The sequence below is a fragment of the Caretta caretta genome, chromosome 11 (assembly GCF_965140235.1).
Source record: "Caretta caretta isolate rCarCar2 chromosome 11, rCarCar1.hap1, whole genome shotgun sequence".
Lineage (NCBI taxonomy): Eukaryota > Metazoa > Chordata > Testudines > Cheloniidae > Caretta > Caretta caretta.
Window position 1 is genome coordinate 79540037 of NC_134216.1, and position 25811 is coordinate 79565847.

At 41.7% G+C, this 25811-nt stretch overlaps 1 protein-coding gene across 8 annotated transcripts in view; it reads right to left on the minus strand.

Annotated features, from left to right (window-relative positions):
* PCNT (pericentrin) overlaps positions 1-25811 on the minus strand; it is a 239033-nt gene that overhangs the window by 64568 nt on the left and 148654 nt on the right. For 5 of the 8 annotated variants that reach the window (XM_048869001.2, XM_075118197.1, XM_048868997.2 and 2 more), the window contains 8 exons: positions 23641-23853; positions 21487-21525; positions 16971-17200; positions 16483-16602; positions 15988-16008; positions 12944-13171; positions 7462-7632; positions 5316-5465 (listed from right to left, as the gene is read on the minus strand). In XM_048869001.2, the coding sequence (XP_048724958.2) occupies positions 5316-5465; positions 7462-7632; positions 12944-13171; positions 15988-16008; positions 16483-16602; positions 16971-17200; positions 21487-21525; positions 23641-23853 (1172 nt within the window). The remainder of the gene's footprint in view (positions 1-5315; positions 5466-7461; positions 7633-12943; positions 13172-15987; positions 16009-16482; positions 16603-16970; positions 17201-21486; positions 21526-23640; positions 23854-25811) is intronic. The other 3 variants (XM_048868999.2, XM_048868998.2, XM_048868996.2) reach the window with 2 other exon arrangements.

The following is a 25811-nucleotide window of genomic DNA, read 5'->3' on the forward strand; positions in this document are numbered from 1 at the left end:
CTTGAATTGAGGTTGTTTGTCCTGTTGGTTAACCGCCTCCACTACTAAGGAGTTGGGTTGAGGGTATGAGAACAAGAAATCCATTCCTTTGTTTGGTACATGGTATTTCCTGTCCATACATTTATTGGTTGGGGGAATGGTGGCAGGAGTTTGCCACACCACATCTGAGAGTTCCAGCAAGGCGTCATTGATGGGCAATGCAATCTTTGACATAGAGGAAGTGTGTAGGATCTTAAGGTGTTGGTATGTGTCTCTGGTATCTCTTCAAGAGGAATGTTCTGATTCTGAGCCACCCATTGGAATAGCTCCTGAAATTGTTTAAAGTCATCTGTAGTAGCAGGAGGTGGGGGCATAACTGCTTTGTCAAGAGAAGAAGAGAAGTTGTGCTCTGGGGTCGCCTCATATTCCGTAGTGTCATCCCTCTCTTCCTCCCCTTCCTCTCTTACCTCAGAGGATTTGGGTACTGACGTTGGTGCAGAGCATATGGGCTTCCTGTGGGAAGAGGGAGGTCCGTGGAATTGAGACCTATAGGCTGCCCATGGATCCCATTGTGGCCATTGAATGGGAAATGGCATGCGAGGGCACATCCAGGAGTTAGCAAGTCACAGTGGCAGGTCCCTGGTGCTCTGTTCCTTGGGTCTATAATGAAATTCAGTGCCTGTTGGGGAGGAGTGTCCTGAAGAGAAGACTGCTTCCTCTGCATCGTCATCCTTATCACTTGAGAAAGGTGGAGCAATGGGAGAATCAGGTTGGCCTGGTGCCATTGGTACCAGGGAGCAAGTGGTGCCGAGTAGTGGAGATTAGGATGCAGATGACGCTTGCATGTAGATGTCTGTATTAGTGGGATCGGTGCCGACATATGCAGTGCCATATCTTTCTGTGCTGCCTCCTTACGTAGAAGTGAGGTTGATGTGGATCTTTTGTGCGTAGCCTTCCTAGGTGCCGCAGTCACCAGTTTTGGCAGTTCCGCTTTCAGTGCCGATGAACTTGGTGCTGGCGGGGGGGCCATCACATGTGGCAGAGGTTGTGGTACCTAGCCCTTTGCACAGGTAGTCGGTGCCATGGAGGAGGCAGCTGTTTTATGCCTGCCACTCGACTCCTTCATCCTGCCAGCAGAGGTCCCGGAGCAGACGGCGCCGGAAGTGCCCAGTGCATCAAAGGTGCTTACTCTGAATAAGGTCGGCACCATTGGCAGAGATCTCTCTAGAGACAGTTTCTTTTTTTATCGGTTCTCAGCTCGGTGAAGATGTGGCCCGTTTCCTCGATTTTACAGAGGAGGTGCCACTTAGTCTGTCAACAGAGGTTGTGCCTGGAGAGTCCCTTGTCATGGTCGGTCTGGAGTCCGATGTAGGAGTTAGGGATTTCTCCATTAAAATGAGTTTGAGTTAAAGATCCCTCTCTCTCCTTGCCCTAGCCTTCAGATTGTTGCATTGAGCACACTTCTGTGGTATGTGCAATTCACCTAAGCACTGGACACAAAGGAAGCGTCCATCAGAGATTGGTATTGCATCTTTGCAAGAAGTGCACCTTTTAAAACCTGGGGAGCCAGGCACAGCTGAGATGTCTGTTTAAAAATGTGGGATGCAAGCAGTTCCCCCCTGTCCCCCAACTAAATTTAGCTAACTAACTACACTAAAAAAAGTAATAAATTGTGACTGAACAAGGGTAAACTAAGCTAACAACTCTAATCCTATTTTAAAGTTCGTAGTGACACCACTAACGGACTCCGTCTCAAGCCAAGGATGGTTGAGAAGAAACTGAAGGGATCGGGTGTGCACATCCTACATGAGGCACCAGCAGCGCCCTGACCAGACACTGCTACCAAAAATCTCCGATCGACAGCACCGAGATGCACTGACACCTACAGTGGAGACCCACAGGGACAGTACTCGAAGAAGAACTGGTATACCAAGAAAGAACATAATTCTGCAGTGAAAACCTGCGCCCATGCGGAGCTCATTGCGGGATGTGAGCCATAGTGTCAGTTCCACCCCCCAAGAACTGTGGACAGTCATTGTGCCTTTCTGAATTTGCAGTCACTAACAATGCATCCAGAAGAACAATGGCAGCAGATCATCCAGGTAATTCTTGGAGTCCAAAACTAATGACAGGATAAGGAACGGAGATGTGATGTTGCACCCCGTAAGACTTTATGGAAATATGCTTATGAATGTATATATGACGTAACTGGAATATGTTTTATGCTACATATGCCATGTAACATATCTATGTAAAGGTTACAATCTATTGAATATATTCATCCTATTTGTATGTGTGTGTCGTGGTATTCAAAGTTATGAATACTGGCTGTATACTTGTTTGATTTTAAATAGCCTTAGTAAGGCATTTGGTCAGCTTCTTTAGAAAGGAATTTGTAAGTTAAGTGCCCAGTCAAGAAGTACTTAACGGACAATGGATCTTGAAAGGCTCAAATCCACGTAAGAAGTCTACATGAGGACATTCAAGGTAGCATGTGAACCATGGCTGCTACCTGTAAGTTCTGAGTCATGCAGGGGCATGTGACTTGCACATGTGACTCCAAAACTCCATCTTGTAGCTGGAATTCTACACAGGGGGAGGGAGGGGTATCCACCCACAAGAGAAAGTCTATTTAAATCCCTGGGAGACCCCTCCATTCTGTCTTCAGCTGGTTCAAGAGATAGCCTCTCCACCCCCAAGGATATCTGAGAGAAACTGGAACAAAAGACAGTAACTACAGGGGGTGAGAGTGATTGCTGGACCCAGACTAGAAGGAGACAGGTCTGTAAAAGGAAGCTTACTGGAACACCTCTGAGGGTGAGGCTATATCTGTATTCAGTTTTCTTACTGTATTAGGCATAGACTTGCGTGTTTTATTTTATTTTGCTTGGTAATTCACTTTGTTCTATCTGTTACTACTTGGAACCACTTAAATTCTACTTTCTGTATTTAATAAAATCACTTTTTACTTATTATTTAACCCAGAGGGTGGGGAGGGGTGGCAAATAGCTGTGCATATCTCTCTATCAGTGTTATAGAGGGCAAACAATTTATGAGTTTACCCCGTATAAGCTTTATACGGGGTAAAACGGATTTATTTGGGGTTTGGACCTCATTGAGAGTTGGGCATCTGAATGTTAAAGACAAGACCGCTTCTTAAGTTGCTTTCAGTTAAGCTTGCAGTTTGTGGGATGTGGTTCAGACCTGGGTCTGTGTTTGTGGCCAGTAAGCGTGTCTGGCACATCCAGGCTAGGGGTTCTGGAGTCCCAAGCTGGCAGGGAAAGCAGGGGCAGAAGTAGCCTTGGCACATCAGTTGGCAGCCCCAAGGTGGTTTCTGTGATCCAACCCTTCACAGCAGACACTTGCATTCTTTCATTTCCATCCCAGGTATTCTAGATCTGGCAATCATAATGCTATGGATGTGTCTCTGAATCATGAATTAATACAGAATTCTAAGTGAAACTTCATAGATACTAAGGTCAGAAGGGACCATTATGATCATCTAGTCTGACCTCCTGCACAATGCAGGAATCTCACCCACCCACTCCTGCGAAAAACTTCACCTATGTCTGAGCTATTGAAGTCCTCAAATCGTGGTTTAAAGACTTCAAGATGCAGAGAATCCTCCAGCAAGTGACCCGTGCCCCATGCTACAGAGGAAGGCGAAAAACCTCCAGGGCCTCTTCCAATCTGCCCTGGAGGAAAAATCCTTCCTGACCCCAAATATGGAGATCAGCTAAACCCTGAGCATATGGGCAAGATTCATCAGCCAGATACTACAGAAAACTCTTTCCTGGGTAACTCAGATCCCACCCCATCTAACATCCCATCACAGGCCATTATGCCTATTTACCATGAATATTTAAAGATCAATTAATTACCAAAATCATGTTATCCCATCATACCATCTCCTCCATAAACTTATTGAGTTCAATCTTAAAGCCAGACAGATCTTGTGCCCCCACTGCTTCCCTTGCAAGGCTATTCCAAAACTTCACTGATAGTTAGAAATATAACTTTTGGTAGTAAACTGTATTTCTACCCTCTGAAAACAGTTTCACACATTGGCACGTCACTTGGAGTCAGATGTTGTTCTGTGCAACTTGCTCAAAAAGTGTTGCTTTTATAGACTCAGCTGTTAATTCACGCTTCTCCACTGAAGAAGAAAAACCAAACAGCTTCTGAAAGACTTGTCTTGCCAGCTTCCTGAAGCTACCATGAATACCATGAAGCTATATAATAAATGATTTACCCTGTGAAACCACGAAACTAAGGATTTCTTCAGAATATTGGGAGATAGTGTGGATTGTACTGTGGATTGTACTGTGCCACATACTAGTATTTTCATGTTCCCTCCATTTCCCACACTCTGTAGCTTATATTATGCTAACCAAGAAAACCAGGAGACACTGAAATCTATCACTTGCTAACACAATGTGGTTATTGATGCATAAACCATCAGTGTAATGTAACCTACTCTAGACCCTTGTATCGGTGGCTGCACCACAGACAGAGGTTGATGAGCCTCCACTGTTTGAGTTAAAAGACCCAGATCTGTCAGCCAAGGCTGTATGCATTCCTATTTAAAAGCACAAATTTAACTAAAAGCTCTATTATATCAAATGATTTAGGCCTTGTCTGACTTCCATACAATGTCTCTCAACTGCCAGAACTGAGATACCTTCTACATTGACTGTACCACTCAGCCTTTTAATATCCGTTAGTGGCACCCTAAAATTAAATCTATCACGCACCTGCATTATTTTCTGTAGGTTGACTTCATAACCTACTTGATAAGAAGAGCCACTACTTAATATCTGACTCTTGTCATTACATTGGTTACATTCAAGTCACATTTGCAAGCTTTTCTTTGTAACCTTGAGTACTGGAAACTTGCATTCTTTAAAAAAAAAAAAGTGAGATTCAGATATAATTGCATGACTCCAAGAGCTGAGGGGCTCTATGCACGGTCCTAGATTACCTATGCCTTCATCCAGCTTTGAGAATACCCCCTAGTGCCTGCAACAGGAGATTCCTTTTAAAACTAGAGGCAAACTAGATACAAAAGTTACTAAAATTATTAAACCAAAAAAAGATTATAAAACACTGAATCCTGCAAAGACAAGCATCTCTAAAGAACGATAGTAAAACCTGCTGAGAGCGACCACTCATGGAAGTTAGCAAAAGTGGTCTTTTGTAAGAAGTGGTCTCTCTTCAAAAGTTTGTACACTGGAGAGCGGTGACGTTCCATGGCCTTTCCAAGAAGTTGCTCATGACAGGTGGTCTCTAAGGCAGGTTTTACTGTAGTTAAGGTAAAGTTAAATGGTTCAACATACCTTCAGATGAGCATTCTCTATTTGAAGCTGGCCAATGCCAGTGGTAAGGTTTTTTTGCATCTCTAACTGCAAGTTCAGCCGCAGGATTTCCTCATTTTTATTGATTAAGTTCTCTTTAAACTGTTCTAGTTGCTCTAACAAACTCAGGATCTAAAACACAGAAAAACATTGTTTTGATAGGCGCCTTTATTTAAACAAAAATTGGTTACATTGGTTCTTCACATTACTTTATGGAGAATAAATAACTACAGCCAATTCCATTGCTACAAAATTGTCTAAATAGAACACACGTAAATATAGTATTAGAGACAAAAGGGAGAGGAAGAATCCAGTGTCCTAACATCCAGACTAGGATTAAACTTCCAAATTCTAATATCAGTTTGGAAACTAGCACAGTCATCGTGTGTAAGTCACTTAACCCTTGACTTCACCTTTCCATCTGTAAAATGAGGATTCTTCTACTACATAAAAAGAAAAGGAGTACTTGTGGCACCTTAGAGACTAACCAATTTATTTGAGCATGAGCTTTCGTGAGCTACAGCTCACTTCATCAGATGCATACCGTGGAAAGGCAGTTTCCACGGTATGCATCTGATGAAGTGAGCTGTAGCTCACGAAAGCTCATGCTCAAATAAATTGGTTAGTCTCTAAGGTGCCACAAGTACTCCTTTTCTTTTTGCGAATACAGACTAACACGGCTGTTCCTCTTCTACTACATACTTATCCATCATTCAAGAGCCTACAAACTTGGCAAGGATCAACACTGAGCTCAGAAGCACTCTATGACCTGTGCCTGTTGAGCTTCTAAACTTTGTAACTGTCTTTAAAGATGTCTGTATGCTCTAGGAATGACTTTGGGGACATTCTATGGCCTGTGTTATACAGAAGGTCAGACTAGACAATGACAATGGTCCATTCTGGTCTCGGAATCTATGAGGATGTCAAAAGCAACACACTAGTTGGGCCTGTTGGGGGGCATGGAGTGAACACGAACCAAGACTTGGTTTGGTCTACGGGGAGGAGTGGCACTGTGAAATTGGGAGATAGTGGGCCATCAGCATATAACATGAAGCAGAACTCTCATTCATTTTCAAAGTATTACCATTCCAAACTGTCTATATAGACCAAGTTTTCCTGTATGAAGTGTGCTTACATATGAAATTTTCCTATCGAAATCCTCAAGTAAGAATTTAAACAACCAAAGAGTGCTTTGGTAGCTACACATTTTAAAGACAATGCCATGATAAAACATTTTAGATATGAAACCAAGAAGGAATGACACATCCTAATAGGTTTGTTTGTGAAAAATTAGCTTATGCATGGGATTTTAAGCATATTGAAACATGAAAAATTTGAAGAAGTGAGCCATTTTCAAGTTAGAGACCCAAAAACCTTAGAAACCTTTTAAGATGGTTATTTTAAAAGTGCTATAATTGGTGTCTGGCACATTGGACAGGCAATTTTTTTGTACTGTAAAGCAAAATGCATTCATTTTGTGATAAGAATAGCTTATATAATAATAATAAAGCCTGTTTCTTATGTAGTGGTTTTCCTCAGCAGATTTCAAAGCACTCCACAATTTTTTAATTTATTTATCCTCAGCACCTATGCCCAGTAGGGAAACATTATCAGCCCATTTTTAAAGATGGGGAACTGAGGCACAGAGAGGCTCAGTGACTTATCACCAGAGTTATGCTACTCTGGCTTCCAAGCATAGTATTGGGCATTTTCTGCAATGAATTGTGGAACTGAGAAACTGCCGGGAGAGACCTGAATAGAGGTTCAATGCCTGAGTAGCCCTGTCCAAAAGTGCTTGCCTTCCAAATTAGGCAATATACAGCCAAACGAAAGTTGGGGGGAGGAAGGAGAGAGTAAAATGTGATCACCAAAAAGGAGGCATAATTTAGATTGTTGAGGTTAGGCCTAATTCTTGGTCCAGTGGTCATTAATGATAATCAAGGTCAGGAACATACAGAAACAGTAAAAGAACAAAAATGGAGATACGCCCAGTGAGGTACAGTTGATGTAAGAATTATGAATTTCCTGATTTTTAATGGATTAAATTCTCAGACATAATTTTACATAAAAAGTTTTTTTTATTCTCAGATTCTAGATATATCAACTGAAATGTTAGTTTCAGATTTACCTCTCTCTCTTTCATTAGGAGTGCCTCCTGCTCTGCCTGTAACTGTTCCTTTAGCCCATGATCAGAACTGCCTTCAGTAGGTACTCTGTGCCTGGCTTCATCCAATTTAGACTGCAAGGCAGAGATCTGGATCAAATTATTGTACTGCTGCTGTTGCAATGCCTCTTTATCCTGCAAAACATGGATTTTAGTGTTAAGAACAATTATTACACATACATATTTAGAGAGAACAATCCTGTCAAAAATACTTTATCTTCTAAAAACGCTACAGTGAACAAGCACATAACCAAACAGATCTTTAAAAACATATAAATTAAAAAGTGGTGTCTAGATATACATCCAAAAATGTAACTAAGTAAATTTAAAAGCCAACCTGAGTCTGTTTTGAAAATTTTGCCCTCAGTGGTTTATAGATTCCAAGGCCAGAAGCAACCATTGTGCATATCTAGTCTCACTTCCTGTGCAACACAGGCCATAGAAATTCCCCAAATTAATTCCTAGGATATCTTTAAGGGAATCATCCAATCTTGTTTTAAAAATGGTTAGTGATAGAAAATCCACCACGACCCTGGGTAAATTGTTCTAACTGTTAATTATTCTTACCATTAAAAAATTATACCTTATTTCCAGTCTGAATTTGTCTAGTTTCCAGCCACTGGATCATGGACCTTTCTCTGCTAGACTGAAAAGTCCATTATTAAATATTTGTTCCTCATGTAGATACTTATCAGTGATAATTACATCATTCCTTAATCTTTTCTTTGTTGAGTTAAATAGATTGAACTCTAAGTCAATCATAATCTTTTCTCATCTTTTAATCATTCTTGTGCCTCTTCTCTAAACACTCTCCAACTTGTCAACATCCTTCTTGAATTGTGGACACTAGAACTGGACACAGTATTCCAGCAGCAGTCAACCAGTGCCACAGTGCTAAATACTCAAGTAAAATAAACTCCCTGCTCCTTCTCAAGATTCCCTTCTTAATGGATCCCAGGATTGCATTAGCTCTTTTGGTCAGTCTCCTATCAGGAGCTCACGTTCTGTTGATTATCCACCACAATCCCCCAATCTTTTTCAGTCACTGCTTCCCAGGTTAGAGTCCAATATTCTAAGTATGGCCTACATTCTTTGTTCCTAGATGTACATATTTACATTTAGTTGTATTAAAACACAGTGTGTGCTGCCACCCAGTTTACCTAGCTATACAGATGGTTCTGAAACAGTCACCTGTCCTCTTCATCACTCCCCCAATGTGTGTGTCATTTGCAAACTTTATCAATGATGATTTTATGCTTTATTACAGGTCACTGATAAAAATATTAAATAGAGTAGGGCCAAGAAGTGATCCATGTGAGACCCCACTGGAAACAAACCCGCTTCAGGATGATTCCCTGTTTAAAATTACATTTTGAGACCTATTATTTATCCAGTTTTTAATCCATTTAATGGGTGCCAGGTTAATTTTAATATCATTCTAGTTTTTTCATCAAAATGTTGTGTGGTACCAGGTCAAATGTCTTATAGAAGTCTAAGTATATAACATCATCACTATTACCTTTATCTACCAAACTTGTAATCTCATAAAAAAACAACAAATTAGTTTGACAGGGTCTATTTCCCATAAACCCATGTTGATTTACATTAATTACATTAACCGCCTTTATTTAGTTATTGAGTTCCTTATCCATTATCTTGCCCAGGATGGATGTCAGGTTGACAGGTCTATAATTACCCATTTATCCTTTTTTAAAATTGGTACAACATTAGCTTTCTTCCAGTCTTAGGCAACTTCCCCAATGTGCCAAGACTGATTGAAAATCAACATTACAGTGAGCTCCTCAGCCAGCTCATTTAAAACTCTTATAAGTTATCTGGACCTGCTGATTTAAATATGTTTCAATACCTTCTACAGTACTAGACAACTCAATTTTTGACTACCCTAAAAGATGTTATTCTTTTAGCCACAGTTGCGTCTGTGCTCCACTACTCCATTTATTGTGGGTAGCACTTTTATTTTCAGAGATGAAGTGGCTTTAAGAAACGGAGGTTATTTTTCCAGGTATAGCTGACTTTGAAAGTTTAAATAAGCCTATGGGAGAACAACGTAAATTGTAATGTCAATAAATCTTAAGTTAGTAGCTGAAATGACAACACAACAAACCCCTTTTAACAAAGTATTAGATTGTTTTTGCTATATCAGTCAGGTTTACAAGCTACAGTAGACTTTTTCTGGACTTGTTTTTTTTCTTGGAGTTTTCCTTTTAGCCTTTATCCAGTTCTCTCTCTCAATTATTCTTCTCAGGCAAAGGTATTTTCATTAGGGATTACAGGTTCCAGAACTACCATCAGATACCATTTATATTCAATATATGTTACAAGGGAAACTAAAAAGGAGACTTCAGATGGAGGCACTCTGTCTTCGGCTGAGCAAGCCCATTCCCTCTCTTACAGATCTAGTGTACCAGTGCCTCGATACATGTAGTTCTAACAAAGGAGCGACATTAACGTCTTTATATAATTTGATAAAAACTATAATAATGAAAGTAACATTATGAGGCTGTCTTTCCTCATTCTGAAAAGCTTCAAGAACCAGAGGAAACTGAAGAAAATTATTCAGATCCTACCAAGGAACAAGTCCACACAAAATCATAGAATCATAGAATATCAGGGTTGGAAGGGACCTCAGGAGGTCATCTAGTCCAACCCCCTGCTCAAAGCAGGACCAATCCCCAATTAAATCATCCCAGCCAGGGCTTTGTCAAGCCTGACCTTAAAAACTTCTAGGGAGGGAGATTCTACCACCTCCCTAGGTAACGCATTCCAGTGTTTCACCACCCTCCTAGTGAAAAAGTTTTTCCTAATATCCAACCTAAACCTCCCCCACTGCAACTTGAGACCATTACTCCTTGTCCTGTCCTCTTCTACCACTGAGAATAGTCTAGAACCATCCTCTCTGGAACCACCTCTCAGGTAGTTGAAAGCAGCTATCAAATCCCCTCTCATTCTTCTCTTCTGCAGACTAAACAATCCCAGTTCCCTCAGCCTCTCCTCATAACTCATGTGTTCCAGACCCCTAATTATTTTTGTTGCCCTTCGCTGGACTCTCTCCAATTTATCCACATCCTTCTTGAAGTGTGGGGCCCAAAACTGGACACAGTACTCCAGATGAGGCCTCACCAATGTCAAATAGAGGGGGACGATCACGTCCCTTGATCTGCTCGCTATGCCCCTACTTATACATCCCAAAATGCCATTGGCCTTCTTGGCAACAGAGTGGTCAGCCTCACCTCAGTCCCTGGAAAAATCATGAAACAGGTCCTCAAGGAAACCATTTTGAAACACTTGGAGGAGAGGAAGGTGATCAGGAACAGTCAACATGGATTTACTAAGGGCAAGTCATGCCTGACCAACCTGATTGCCTTCTATGATGAGAAAATTGGCTCTGTGGATATGAGGAAAGCAGTGGACGGGATATAGCTTGACTTTAGCAAAGCTTTTGATATGGTCTCCCACAGTATTCTTGCCAGCAAGTTAAAAAATTATGGATTGGACAAATGGACTATAAGGTGGATAGAAAGCTGGCCAGATTGTCGGACTCAATGGGTAGTGGTCAACGGCTTGATGTCTAGTTGGCAGCCAGTACTAAGCGGAGTGCCCCAGAGGTCGGTACTGGGGCCCATTTTGTTCAACATTTTTATTAATGACCTGGGGGATGGGATGGATTCCACCGTCAGCAAGTTTGCAGATGACACAAAGCTGGGGGAAGAGCTAGATACGCTGGAGGGTTGGGATAGGGTCCAGAGTGACCTAGACAAATTGGAGGATTGGGCCAAAAGAAAGCTCATGAGGTTCAACACGGACAAGTGCAGAGTCCTGCACTTACGATGGAAGAATCCCATGCACTGCTACAGGCTGGGGACCGACTGATTAAGCAGCAGTTCTGCAGAAAAAGACCTGGGGATTACAGTGGATGAAAAGCTGGATATGAGTCAGCAGTGTTCCCTTGTTGCCAAGAAGGCTAATGGCATATTGGGCTGCATTATCAGGAGCATTGCCAGCAGATCGAGGGAAGTGATTATTCCCCTCTATTTGGCACTGGTGAAGCCGCACCTGGAGCATTCTGTTGAGTTTGGGCCCCCCCCTACAGAAAGGATGTAGACAAATTGGAGAGAATCCAGCAGAGGGCAACGAAAACGATCAGGGGGCTGGGGCACAAGACTTATGAGGAGAGGCTGAGGGAACTGGGGTTATTTAGTCTGCAGAAGAGTGAGGGGGGATTTGATAGCAGCCTTCAACTACCTGAAGGGGGGTTCTAAAGAGGATGGAGCTCGGCTGTTCTCAGTGGTGGCAGATGACAGAACAAGGCGCAGTGGTCTCAAGTTGCAGTGTGGGAGGTCTAGGTTGGATATGAGGAAACACTATTTCACTAGGAGGGTGGTGAAGCACTGGAATGGATTACCTAGGAAGGTGGTGGAATCTCCATCCTTAGAGGTTTTTAAGGTTTTTGTCTGGCTTGACAAACCCTGGCTGGGATGATTTAGTTGGGGTTGGTCCTGCTTTGAGCAGAGGGTTGGACTGGATGACCTCCTGAGCTCTTTTCCAACCCTAATCGTCTATGACTCTATGAAAGATATCAAGTGTGGAAGGTGTTTAGCTTTCTTTCCTGACAGCTGCAGGTGGTCCAGGTGTCACCACCATACTTGAAATGCATGTCTGGTAGACCCATTTAATGTCCTGTTATGTGCTAGGTCAGTTGGCTGGACGTGGTGGCTTCTACTGATGATCTACAAAATGGAACATGATGGTCAGCTCACAATCTCTCCGAGCTGTGGCTGGCTCTGAAGAGCTAACAGTAGCAAAAGCAGTAAAATCTCTGGGTCTAAAGTAAGTAGACATGGCTCTGAATACACATTGCAAAAAGAGCTGTTGACTTCAGTAATACTAATTTTACATAGCATTTTTCAAAGTAAAACCACATGAGATCTGCTGAGGAACAGGCTGTATACGAATTAGGCATTACGATGTAGTATTTAGTAGCACCTTCTCTAGCACCTGTAGGAACAAAAGGAGAACATACTACCCAATACATTTCTTGTGACTGCCAAAAATGTTCATTGCAAATAGTGGTTTTTTTCAGTTCTCAAAGCAAAAATTTGTTTCAAATTACCACTGTAATACTTGCCATTGGTACAAGACAGTAAGTGACATCTGATGGAAGAGACAAGGTGGGTGAGGTAAATATCTTTTATTGGACCTATTTCTGTTGGTGAAACAGACAAGCATTCAAGCTACACAGAGCTGTTCTTCAGGTCTGATGGAAGAACAGACACCGGAAATCTATATCCATTTCTCCCTGGCAAAGTAAGGCCAGGGCCTGGCATAACTTGACTAGTTAAAAATCCCATATGGAATTGTCAGCTATAATCCCTAAATTACCCTCCACTAGTACATCCCACTTAAAAAAAATCTTTAAAAGTATTACTTGTGTTAGTTCAGTTTCCCTTTTCTTCATTTTTTGCAGTTCTTGTTCCAAACGGCTGACAGTCTTTGAGGCCTCAGTATTGGTGTGCTCCAGCTCTCTAATCTGCGCTGTTTGCTCCTCTATTTCTTTATCTCGAACTGTAACTTCCCGGTATTTCTGCTCCTTTTCTAACAACAGTTTATTGAAATCATCTGTTTTGTCTTTTATTTCTGCTTGCAAAGACTCTATCTACACAACAAGACAAATATATTACATAGATGCAACAAACAAACAAAGACATATTAAATATTTCTACAGAAAGGAAATATTCACTTTGTGGCTAATCCTAAAAATACATTATTATTGGCAGCCCCAGAATTTCATATGAGTCAGCATTAGTTATCAGATACCAACCGAAAGCAAAACTAAAATAAAAAAGGTAAAATGAACCAGCTGTAAATCTTGCTCTCTGAAGATGGTACCTTTTAAAAAGCCATAAATATATTAGCTTACTATTTACGCAATCTAGAAAAACAGCAGCGCATTAATATAACAAAAGGCCCTGAAAATGGAAGTACTATGGATCTGTTAAGAATAAAAAACAAATTATTAGGTTTCACTCTGAATTGTATATGGGCCCAACTAGGATTATTTAGTTTTTGCATATCTCCTTTGTGTTCCATAAGCTATTACTCAAGGATCAATCATAACATAAACCTGTTTTAATCTTACAGAAAAGCTTTTGAATAACATTTGCAAAAAATAGCAACACTTTCTCTAAGGCTGATTATGTTACAAAAATTTGGTCAAAATGATTTGGTTAATTCATCAATGCACAAGAGTTTAGGACAGAGGTCCCTAAGCTGTGGGGTGCGCCCCTGTATGGGGGCGCAGAAGAACATTCAGAGGGCGCGGTTTGGGCGCAGCACAGCCCCCACGGGGTTTGGAGAGGGAGCACCACCCAGCTCTGCTCCTAGCCCTGGCCCCGCCCCCAGCTGTGGCCCCGGCCTCGGCCCTCTTACCCCAGTCTGTGTCGTCCCGTCCCCACCCTGAAGCCACAGCCCCAGCGGGGACGTGGATGGGGAAAAAGGGGAACAAGAGGTAAAAAGTTTGGGGACCCCTAGGTTAGGAGACCTCTTTTTCTGAGGCACATCGTTCTTAAACTATAAATTTCTTTTTAAATGCTATGTTCCAATAGCTCCATTGTTATGATGCTGGCAATAAGGGAACAAACACTTCCACAACCTTCACTCTAATCCCAAACCCTGAGATGGTGGTTCTGATCACCACCTGGCATTTCTTTTTTTCACAAAATAGCCCTATTAGATATTCCCCTATTTTAGAGGGTGAGAAAGTGGGCAAGTGTGGATCTGTTACAGTGATTATGTTCACAGAACAAGAACTTCAGGCCATTGTACTGTAGCGGAATTGTCTCAGCCAATCACAGTGCATATGTGCTATATATTCACTGACCTGCAGCCACACGTTTACTTCCAAGTAATTGCATAGCAACTATCTAGTTCCTTGCACTTTGATATGGTACTGACCACAAAACTCACTTCAGATTAACCACATATATTGCCAGCTTAATTTCTCACCCTCTCTCATACCTTTTGCATTCAATCCTGATGCTCTTCCTTAGGAAGTCAGAAGTAATCCACTACACAATGAACATTTTTTTAATTAGGTTGCAAATGTTCAGAACAGCAAATATAAGCTAATTTTTAAACGTATCATTCTTTCCTCATCTCTACATGTGCTGTTTTATTAGTGAGTAAAAGGCTGTTCAAAAACTTAATCTAACGTCTTTGACAGTAAACAAGGACATTTTCAAGCTGCTACTAGAATGCTTGTCATTTTGAACACATCCCAGATTCATTTCTTTTTATGATTTCCTTTTATGATCTTATGATTACTCAAGACTTATGTTTCTGGTCTGGCTTCTACTTGTTTTTGAAGGGGGGATACCCAACCCACACAAAATCAGCTTAAACTAAACAAGTTATTTGATCTACAAACTTTAAACAAATATATGATTTAAGCTTCCTTGGACTGGTCACCTTAAACTTTCCTCTACCCTTTGCTGAAATATGTTTATAAAACAGTCTATATACCTGTTGACAAGATTTTCTAAATATATCAACATATCAGCATTCTGTCTTGAACACTATTCACAGGTAAAGGGAGAATGAAACAGCTAGAACTCCTAAGGGTATGTCTATACTACCCGACGGATCAGTGGCCAGCAATCAGTCCAGCGGGGGTTGATTTATCGCATCTAAATCAACCCCCGAGCGCTCTCCCATTGTCTCCTGTACTCCACTGGAGCAAGAGGCACAGGCGGAGTTGACAGGGGAGCGTCTGCAGTAGATCTAAGTATGTCGATTTCAGCTACGTGGCTGAAGCTACATAACTTAGGTTGCACCACAACCCCCCGCCATTGTAGACCAGGCCTAAGATGATAAACAGGAAATAGAGCTACATTAAACTTTGGGACCTTATACAACGACACTGACATATGATTTGTCTGGAAAACTCCACTGTCCTGAGAGTTTAATTCTTTATAATGGGTTTATTCTTCTACCATATGACATTTAAAGGTTTAGAATTCTACAGACTTGATACAGATGAAGAGTTAGAAATAAAGTTAGTAACATGTAACAACCATATAAACACAAAATATGTGAAAAGTGATGTCACAAATAGAACTGGATAGCTGAAGCATAGGGAAAATGATTCCATGCTACTTATTTCCCAAAAGTTTACATTTTCTTTTAACAGTATGCATTAGAACAAAAAATTGTTTTACAAGAGCAATTACATGAGGATGCATTTGATCAATAAAGCCAGAAAAGTGAAGTAGTTAGAAATAGAAAGTTAAATACAAAGCATTTTTTCCAAAGTAAGAGTTCAACAAAACTAAACATGAACCCCTACATGTAAATCAGTCTGAAGCAGATTTTACATTTGAGGAAGGCAAACAAGCAAAGCAGATCTGGATAAGGAGAAGAAATTGAGGGGGAAGGGAGAACAGGCATGGGGATGCTCATGCTATTTTTCCATACCTGGAGAGTCAATTCAAAGATCTGTAATGTTCATTTATGTGAGAGAAAAAAAACAAAACAAAAATTAAACTTTTAAATTGAATATTAAACTAACAAGCATCTGGAAAAAAAAAAAAAAAAAAGGCCAGATGCCATAATTTTTAGTGTCAGTATTTTGCTCTCTCTAAATCAAATCAACCTGATATGTTGGAAACACTTTACTGTAATACACACATTCAAACATACCATTTCCTGCAATCTCGCTAACAAAACCAAAATTAAGACATGCGCCACCACTCATGCCACCAAAATTGTACTTCAGCCAGTTTTAAGAAAAAGTTGATTAATTCAGTACTCTGAATTTTCTAAAATACTTGAGTAAATGATTAATACAAAGTGAGATATTCAGCAAACAAAGCAACAACAGATTGCCAAAAGTGGATTTACATTTGGATATTTAGTAAATAAATATAATAAACTAAAACATACACAGTCACTACCTGTGGTTTTACCTACCCCATATTGTCTGGGCTCTCCAGAAGTCTGGGATTTTCCTGACAATTTTAACTGATCTTCTAGTTTCTGAATTTCTTGCTGAAACTCATCACGTTCATGTTCTCGCTCTATAGCTTGTTCCTGTAAGATGAAAAGAATTGTTTTTCATTTTTGCTATGAGGAAGCTGATGTTTGCATTTTCCTTTTTTCCTGCATTTGCTTGGCAGTTCTAGAAGCCAGGTAAGAATTTACAGAGACAATAGGAGATTATTATTTCAATTTACAAAACAAATGAACAGCAGAAACATGGAAAGAAAAAGCTACTCTCCAGACTCTTATTGATCAGGAAATTTTTAAAAACAAACATCCATCCTTGGTTTTTACAAAGAGAAACACAAAGGTCTTATTTTTGATAAAACCAAAACTATCCTGGAAGAGACTGATCACAAAATAGGAGGAAGTGTTTTTCCTCTCCAAAGCTGCAGAAATTGGGTGTTGAGCTTGCTTACATCCATGAACTGTCGTTGACTTCTAAGCTGTTTTTCAAGGACTTGAATTTGCTGCCTTAAATCAGTAACCTCCAATGACTTCTTTGCCAACTTCTGATTTTGATCCATCTGTTCTTCAAGTTCCACTTCCAAAACCTTCATCTGAGAACGCAAGCTGGAATGGTCTTTCTCTGCCTGGCACTGCAGTTCTAACTTCTCTTTTGCTAAAAATTCTACTTCCTTTAGTAAACCTAAACACACACAATAGTAAGAAAGTCAGTCAGTCAGTCAGTCCAGAAATATGCAAATCAAATGTTGTTTAAAATTATATTTTATGCATATAATACACACACACACACACAGAGCTACAACACGTCAGTACCAAAGGGGAAATTTTCAAATACATAAAAAGAGGCACCCAACTATCCTACTGTGTCTTTGAAAATCTTCCCCACAGACAACAAAATAATTACATATGCAATATCAGCAATGTCCAGTGGAAATAAGTCACAGTTCATGATTACTTGATTAACCAAGACCAATCTATGGCTACAAATTGAGCTTTCAACGAACAGGATATGCTGTTTGGAGGATCCAAACATAAAGGCTTTTTGGAAAACATCAAATTAAATTCTAACACTTATCAGTTGTAAGTAACCTGAACACAAAGATGAGAATCAAGAGGTCTAACTTTTAAATGTATTATACTTAAAAGGAGGGTGGTGAAAGAACTATTATTCTGCCTTTCAAATGTGCAATTTGTATCTTCATTATTTGCCAAGAAAGCTTTTCCTTACTGACAGGTTTCAGAGAAGCAGCAATGTTAGTCTGTATTCACAAAAAGAAAAGGAGTACTAGTGGCACCTTAGAGACTAACCAATTTATTTGAGCACAAGCTTTCGTGAGCTACTGCTCACTTCATCGGATGCATTTTCCACTGAATGCATCCGATGAAGTGAGCTGTAGCTCACGAAAGCTTGTGCTCAAATAAATTGGTTAGTCTCTTAAGGTGCCACTAGTACTCCTTTTCTTTTCCTTACTGTAGCAAAGAGGTGTGGCCTCCCTCCGAGATTGGCAGCGATACCAGGTGGGCGGAACCAGGAAGTCGACGCCATCATGCCAGAAACAGAGGGGCAGGTCAGGAACAGGAAGCATAAAAGGTGGGCCCTGTAGCTCAGTTGAAGAGGAGCCGCCGAGGGAGGCACACGCTTCCAGCTCAGCTCACTGCTGGAACTGGAGCCTGCAGAAGACTTCTGCTGCCCTGAAGACACTTCCCAGGGGCCAGGTTTGCCAGACATGCCTGATGCTAAGGAGCTGCTGGGATTGTCACTGGCAGTATACCCTGAGGAGACTGAGGACAACTCTGGGGTTCAGGTACATGTGAGGGGGAGTATAGGAAGCAGCCAGGGGAACCAGACGACCATCTGGCTGTGGGGCCACCAGAGAGACAGTCAGAGTGTTGCAGGTGGATTCCCCGCTGACCCAGTGGCAGACCATTCTGCCGCTGTTAGGGCCTGGGACACTGTGGAGTTGGGAGGGCCCGCATCCCCCGCTACCACCCCACCCTTGGGGTGGCAGTACTCCCCCTCCTTAGACCAAGAGGCCTGCGTTTGTTTGTCGCCCACCAGACCCAGGACGACAGACTAAGGGGCATTCATCCCTGACAGAGCCCCTAGACTGTTTGCTGGGTGCTTAACCCATGCTGGTGCCCCGGACGGTCTGCTGGGTGCTTAATCCCTGGCCTGGGCCCCATAGACTGTAGGTGGTGCTCGCCCTTGCCCGAGGGGGCCAGAGCACTAGATTGCAAGGCGCCCCGACCTGCCTAAAGGCCTGGGCCCCTGAACTGTCCCTAACTACAGTATCCCGCTTGAGGGCTGGAACTCTAGACTGCTTGGGGGCCTGCCTTGTCTACGGGCTTGGGACCCCAGAATCATTCGCTCTCTCCCAACTGAGGGTTGAGCCCGCGAGACTGCTGACTTTCCTGCTTTGATAGACTACTACTCCAGGGGGGTGACAGCAAAGAGGTGTGGCCTCCCTCAGAGATTGACAGTGAAGGAGGGCCACACACCCCTACAATTACCAACATCTAGAAATTCACTGAGGCAAGAGGATTCAGTAGATAGTGCTGTGTCAACCTTTTAACTGTTTTCAGGTTTGTAAGTGCCCACAATAGAGTTTTGAAATAGATTTAAATGAAAAACAGACAAATTTCAGTCCCCAAATATCAGATTCATACTTCTCAAGGAAGAGTTTGAAAAAATGGTGAACACAGCAATTTTATCCCCACCAAATTGTGAGTAACAATGGAGAATGAACTATATATTTTAACTGATGATTAGCGGAGTCTTTTTAGCTTCAAAATGAGTTTTACTGCCATCTGTGAAACAAAAAAAAAACTGCTTAAATGAGAATTTGAAATTTAAAAAACTTCTTACCACCTACCTCCTATTCAAAAAAGCCAGTGTCTGTATGGAATCTAATTAGGCCCATAAACTCTATGTAGAATTGGAAATTTGTTGCCAAAACTTAATATCTGATTGTGTATTAATGCAATATCAGTAACTGTACTCTGCTTTGTCGGTCTTATTTTTCTCTCCTTTTGGTGTTACAGAAGAGTCTGATTCTCAAAACATATAGATATATAATTAAGGGTAACACTAAGATTGTCAGGTCACTGATTTGACTCTGAGTAGAGAATCAAATTGATATTGTTTTATCAATACTAGCTCAAGTCATGCAATCCTTCTCGGGTGACTCAAAAATCACATTAGAAAATGCTATGGTAGATTCCATTAGGAAGCTTATTTTTCATATCAACATAATGCAGCTTTGTTGGCTCATCCAAAAATAATAATAAAAAAAATTTACGTTAAATCCAGTATGATTTTTATACAAATACCCGGCACTACAAACAATAATTCCACACAAGAGGAAGAGTACTATTTTAAATGTTAAAAAATTTGATTTGTTCAATTAGAAAAAATAAAAAAGGAAATGTTCTAGCTTCGCACCTGCAGTAATAAGTAATTTTTTAGGCCTTTAACAGTTAACTTCTACAATAGCTGGAGTTTAACTATATGGTAAATTTCAAAACCCAGTCCTGTTACATATCACAGCCAGATTCTCAATCATGCGACAGGATAAGATTTAAGGGCAAGTGCCTAGTAGCCATGTGAGGGTAAGTCTACACTGCGCAAAAAAAAAAAAAAAAAAAGGTCCTGCAGGAGAGAGTCTGAGCTCAGCCTCACATGGCTTATGTTATAAACAGCCATGTAAAGGTTCCTGTTCCAGCTGGAGCTCAGGCTCTGAAACCTGGTGAGGGTGGGTTTCAGAGCCCAAGTGGGAACCTCCACATGGCTACTTTTAGCACTGTAGTGCAAGCCCACGCCTGTAGACCCGGCCTCTGAGACGCACTGCTGCAGGGTTTTTTCCTGCAGTGTATACAATCCCATAGTAGCATTTGAGAGAGAGCTAGAAGACATATTTGGGAGCTGGACAAACAAAAGGAATGGAGCTGCAGCAGTTGGAGACAGCTCAGCACTGCTCTCTCCCTATATCCTAGACTGTGATCTGGCCAGATAATCCCACCTCAGTTACCTGAAAAATGCAGTCCCCCAGCTCATGTCCTTCCCGCATAAGCCTAGAGCCGTCCTAGCATGCAAGAGTATCCAAGGACATACATTTTGGGGCTTCTCAGAAGAAAAGCATTGCTCCTGTTTTCCTCCTATCAGAGCCATATGTGTATTATGCACACAACCATGTATAGAGAAAGCGTTATGGCTGCATTTTCAAACTAGCTCAAAATTTCTCATTTGCATATAAAAGCAAAACTTTTGTTTGCATTTATTTTAGCATTAGACTTCAATAGTCATTTAAAACCATTTGTCTCCCTTATTTTTCTGTTCATTCCTTCCTCTGAGAAGCCTGATCTCTTTTTCCCTATTTCCCTTCAGATTCATTTTTCCTTCTCTACCAATTTCCCTTATATTTTCTTTCAAGAGAACTCATCCTTCCCTTTAGTCCATTCTTATCTTTCTCCTCTTCTCCTCCTCCCCATTCCTACTCTCTCTCCATTCTGCTCCCACAATCCTTCTTCCAGTTCCTTCAGTTCTCTTTCATTCACCATCTCTAGATCTCCTGCACTTGGTGTTGCTACATTTTAAAAATACATTTACCCTCTAAGAAACCCAGCGCCACACCATTAGAACCTCATAGCATATTTATAAAACATTTTTGTCTGCACAAAACAACGATTTTTGTTGCTTATAATTGCACTATGGAATTTAAGACGGACATCAGCAGACTGATATCATTTAATAAATATTGATTACGTTTTTTACATAATTCAAGTTTAGTGATTTTTGTTAAATTGTGAAAGTAATGTCTTAAACATGTCCACATTATTAATAATGTGGAAGATATATTACTAATAATTTACTGGGCATAGTTCTGAAGTACTATTCCTCTTTGTTAGATTAAATTCAAAGTCATTAATTAATTCACATAATTTCTCATGAAGCCACACTCTGTTACAAACCTGAATCTTCCTTTTGTGCTACATTAGCAACAGGAACTCCTATGAATAGAAACACGTACAAGACAAAAATAGGACATTTTGATTCATTCCATCTTCCATCTCACTAATGAGTTTAACACAAGATAGGGATAATGCCAGACTTTGTAGCATTCCTAAAGGTAACCTGTCTCAATGTGGAGAAGTAGTTGCTAATCATATATGCTGACCATGCACTACTGTTCTTATATAGCTCATTTTGGGTACAATTTTGCCAGGCACCTGGCCATCTCTTTACTGAGGTCCTGTATCTATTGAATTCTTTCATTTGGCAATTCTTCCCCCAAGCTTCATGTGTTTGTTACTTTTTTTTTTGCTAAGTGCTCAGGGCTCCTTTAACCTCTAAATCAGTCGTACCAAAAATTGTGTAGAGCTAGAGTACTAATTCCATCACTGAAAAGCACTTCAGAGACCCTAAAATAACTGTACAGTGATATCCTGACATTGCATTATTTCCAGTGGGACACATGACCCACAGCCATAACCACCTGGCAACATAAAGATCCCAAAACAACATCCATGTGTCCTGATATGATTACTGTGTCCCCCTTTGTGGACGTTTGAAACTCAGTCATCCTATACATGGCAGAAAATACTGTTTCTCCTTTCTCTCTCTCTCCACCCCCACTAGAAGCACTGGTCGGGGCAAATATTCTGGTGGACCTTATGTTGTAATCAGTCCATTGCTTGCTCAACCTAAGACCAAGACGAACAGTGAGAGCTCAGCAGAGGCCTGCGGAGTCTACAAGTGGAACAAGTTAGTGTCACAGCCACCACAGGTTATTTTCACTACTCAAGACTTAAGATTTTCTTCTGAAGGATATAATTTTCTTTCCTCAGATACCATTTCTGAGATTTTGATACAGTGCCTCCATATCAGCAAATAGAGACAAAACAGCAAGACTTTTGATGGCATCATCCTGTGAGAGGAATGTGGGGTTGCAGGAGCCAGAGAGAAAGGAAGAACCATGGGGACAGGGCAGAGGGAGACAGGAGATGGAGGGGATGGACAGGAGCAGAAGGGGTAGGTGTCAAGAGACAGAGGTTGGAGTGGTGGATAGGAGTAGCATAGGAGGAGAAAGGCAGGAGCCAGAACAAGGGGTTGGATAGGAGCAGAGGGGGGAGGGGGCTGGTGGTAAATAGAAGTAGAAGAGGAGAGGTGCAGAGCCTGAAGGTTCAGGAGGCAGACAGGAGCAGAGAGGAACAGGGCTTTTGAGGGGAGGGTGGATAATTGGGACAGAAGGATCTAAAGCATGCCTGAAATTGAACCCTGTAGTCCTGAGACTCTGCATTCCCCTGCTGTCAGCAAACAGCTGTCTAGAGTCCAGATCATTAAAGCCTCCTCCTAGTTGTCCCTCCTAGATTGCTTGCCCCAGGGTTTTGACTCTCTGAATTCTAGTCTGTAGGGAGTTTACAGCAGATGCCCATTACAATTTATCCTGAATCTTTAATTATTTTAGCCTTATCCAAGATATTTAACTACTTCCTTCATTTTCAGTCCATTTCCTTGGTATTGTAGTGGTGTTCCAGAGCTTGTCTACACTACCGCACGGGGTCGATCTAAGATACGCAACTTCAGCTATGTGAATAATTTATCTGAAGTCGACATACTTAGATCTACTCACCGCGGTGTCTTCATTGCGGTAAGTGGACAGCTGATGCTCTCCCATAGACGCCGCTTGCGCTCCTCGTTCTATATGAGACGTGATAAATCAACCCACGCTGGATCGATCGCTGCCCGCCGATCCGGTAGGTAGTGTAGACAAGCCCCTAGTGACACAGATCTACTTCTTTCCCTTTCTCTCTTGCCTATGCTCTATCAGTTAACTAACATTTTAGTTAACAGATCTTAATTATCAGTTACATCCCCTTCCATTCAGTATCACATTTAGTTCATCATACTTATTTTTCTATACTCCTTCCATTTGTCACTAGACATTGGAGTACTCCTCATTAACAGCAACATCATCTTATTTCTAAAAACAGAAGTGTCACGTCTGGGTTTCTTTCTTTTTCAAGTTAACTGGAAGTCTCTGCTCTACCCTTTCCTGTCCTGAGTTATTCAATCAACCATTATACAAAAGAAATATCAATAAATGTTATTAAAGCATTTCTTACCAACTTCTATTTCTCCTACGTTGGCAGCCAGAGCTTTCTTTTGACTTATTAGCATATCCCGCTCCTCACAGAGTATTGCCTGTTCCTGGGTTAGCTTCTGAAACTGTTCCTGCAGGCTCTCCAGTTCCAAAACAAGGCGTCGTTCAGACTCTTCTTTCAGGCTCATTGCCTCTTCTAAGGCTGCTTTCTCTACTACATAGCCTTCAATGATACCTAAAATCCAAAGGCAAAAGTGAACTAAAGGAGTAGACACTGAATTTCTTACATAAAGTACTATCAACTATCACCAATAGGAAGGGAAGGTTACTCACTTTGTGCAGTAACAGATTCTTTGAGATGTGTGTCCCTGTGGGTGCTCCACTTTGGGTGTTGGTGCATCCCAGCACAGCTGATCGGAGATTTACAGTAGCAGTGTCCGGGCGGGTCATGCATGCACAGTAGGTGGGTCGCAGTGCACACAACCTGAGCCCTCCAGTTCCTTCTCTACTGCAGAGTCCCTACTGCGAACTCCGAAGTAGAGGGAGGGTAGTGGAGCACCCACAGGAGACACACATCTCGAAGAACCTCAGTTCCTTCACAAGGTGAATAACCTTCCCTTCTTCGAGTGCTGTCCCTGTGGGTGCTCCACTTCAGGTGACTGTACAGTAGTGCCCCTCAGATGGCTGTGGGGACTTCAGGTTCATTTGAGTCATTGAGGTAAGTATTGTGAGGCCCACTATGGCATCAGCCCTGGAGTCATGAGTGATTGCATAGTGTTCAGCAAATGTGTGGATGGAGGCCCAAGTGGCCGCCTTACAAATCTCTAATATTGGAACACTATGTAGAAATGCTATTGAGGTTGAAACAGATCTAGTAGAATGTGCTCTAATGTGTTCCGGTGGTTCTGTATTCCAGACACGATAGCACATTTGAATGCATGTGGAGATCCAGTTAGACAAATCTCTGAGTAGATACTGTGTCTCCTTTTGAGAGCTCAATAGTAGAGACGAAGTCTAGGAGAATTCCGGAAGAGTTTGGTCCTTTCAAGGTAAAACGCTAGCACATGTCTAACAGCTAGTGGGTGCAGGGTGGCCTCTCTTGGATTCCCGTGAGGCTTAGGGTAGAATGCAGGGAGATGGATTGGTTGGTTCAGATGAAATGTAGATGTAACCTTTGGTAGGAATTTTGGGTGCAGACACAGCATGACCTTCTCTTTGAAGAATACTGTGTATGGAGGATCAGCCATGAGCTCACTCACCCTTCTGGCAGAAGTAATAGCGACCAGAAAGGCCACTTTCATGGATAAATGTAGCATGGAACAGATGGCTAATGGTTTGAATGGTGGTCTGGTGAGGCATTTCTGCACCAGACTGAGGTCCCACGTCGGGGTAGGCCGACAAAATTCTGGTTAAACGTTCAGGAGACCCGTGAGGAAGCGTTTAGTAGTTGGGTCCATGAATGTCAAGGTTCCATCCATCTCCTGATGGAACTCTGTAATGGCCGCCAGATGAACTTTGATTGAGCTCATAGTTAAACCTGAACTTTTCAGCTCCAGTAGGTATTCCAGCACTAGTGGTACTGTAGAAGCCGTTAATTGTCTTTCTTGATATCAGGCGGAGAACCTCTTACATTTTTGAAAGTAAGTATTACGCGTGGTCATCTTCCTGCTGTTTAATAACACATGTTTAACTTATTCTGAGTAGGTTAGTTCACCATGATGGAACCATGTAGGAGCCATGCTTGTAAGTGGAGTAGCTCCAGGTTCAGGTGAAGAGTACGACCGTAGTGCTGAGACAGCAGGTCTGGACGAGGACGGAGGTCTTGTGGGGCACATATCGCCATTCGCATCAGATAAGGGTATCATGCTTGTCTGGGCCATGTCGTGACTCTGAGGATAACCTTGGCCCTGTCTGTTCGTATCTCATGTATCATGTTTGATATCAGTGAAATCGGTGGAAATGAATACGAGTCATGCCTCCCATTTGATAAGGAAGGCGTTCCCCAGTAATCAGAGTCCTGCTCATGAACAGAACATTGCGCATTTGCGGTTCGTTGCGGATGCAAACAAGTCGATGATGGGAATTCCCCATCAGTTGAAAATGGATCTCAGAACTTTGCCATTCATCTCCCATGTGTGGTCTTGAGAGAAGAACCCACTGAGTGTGTCCGCTGTCACGTTCTGAGAGCCAGGC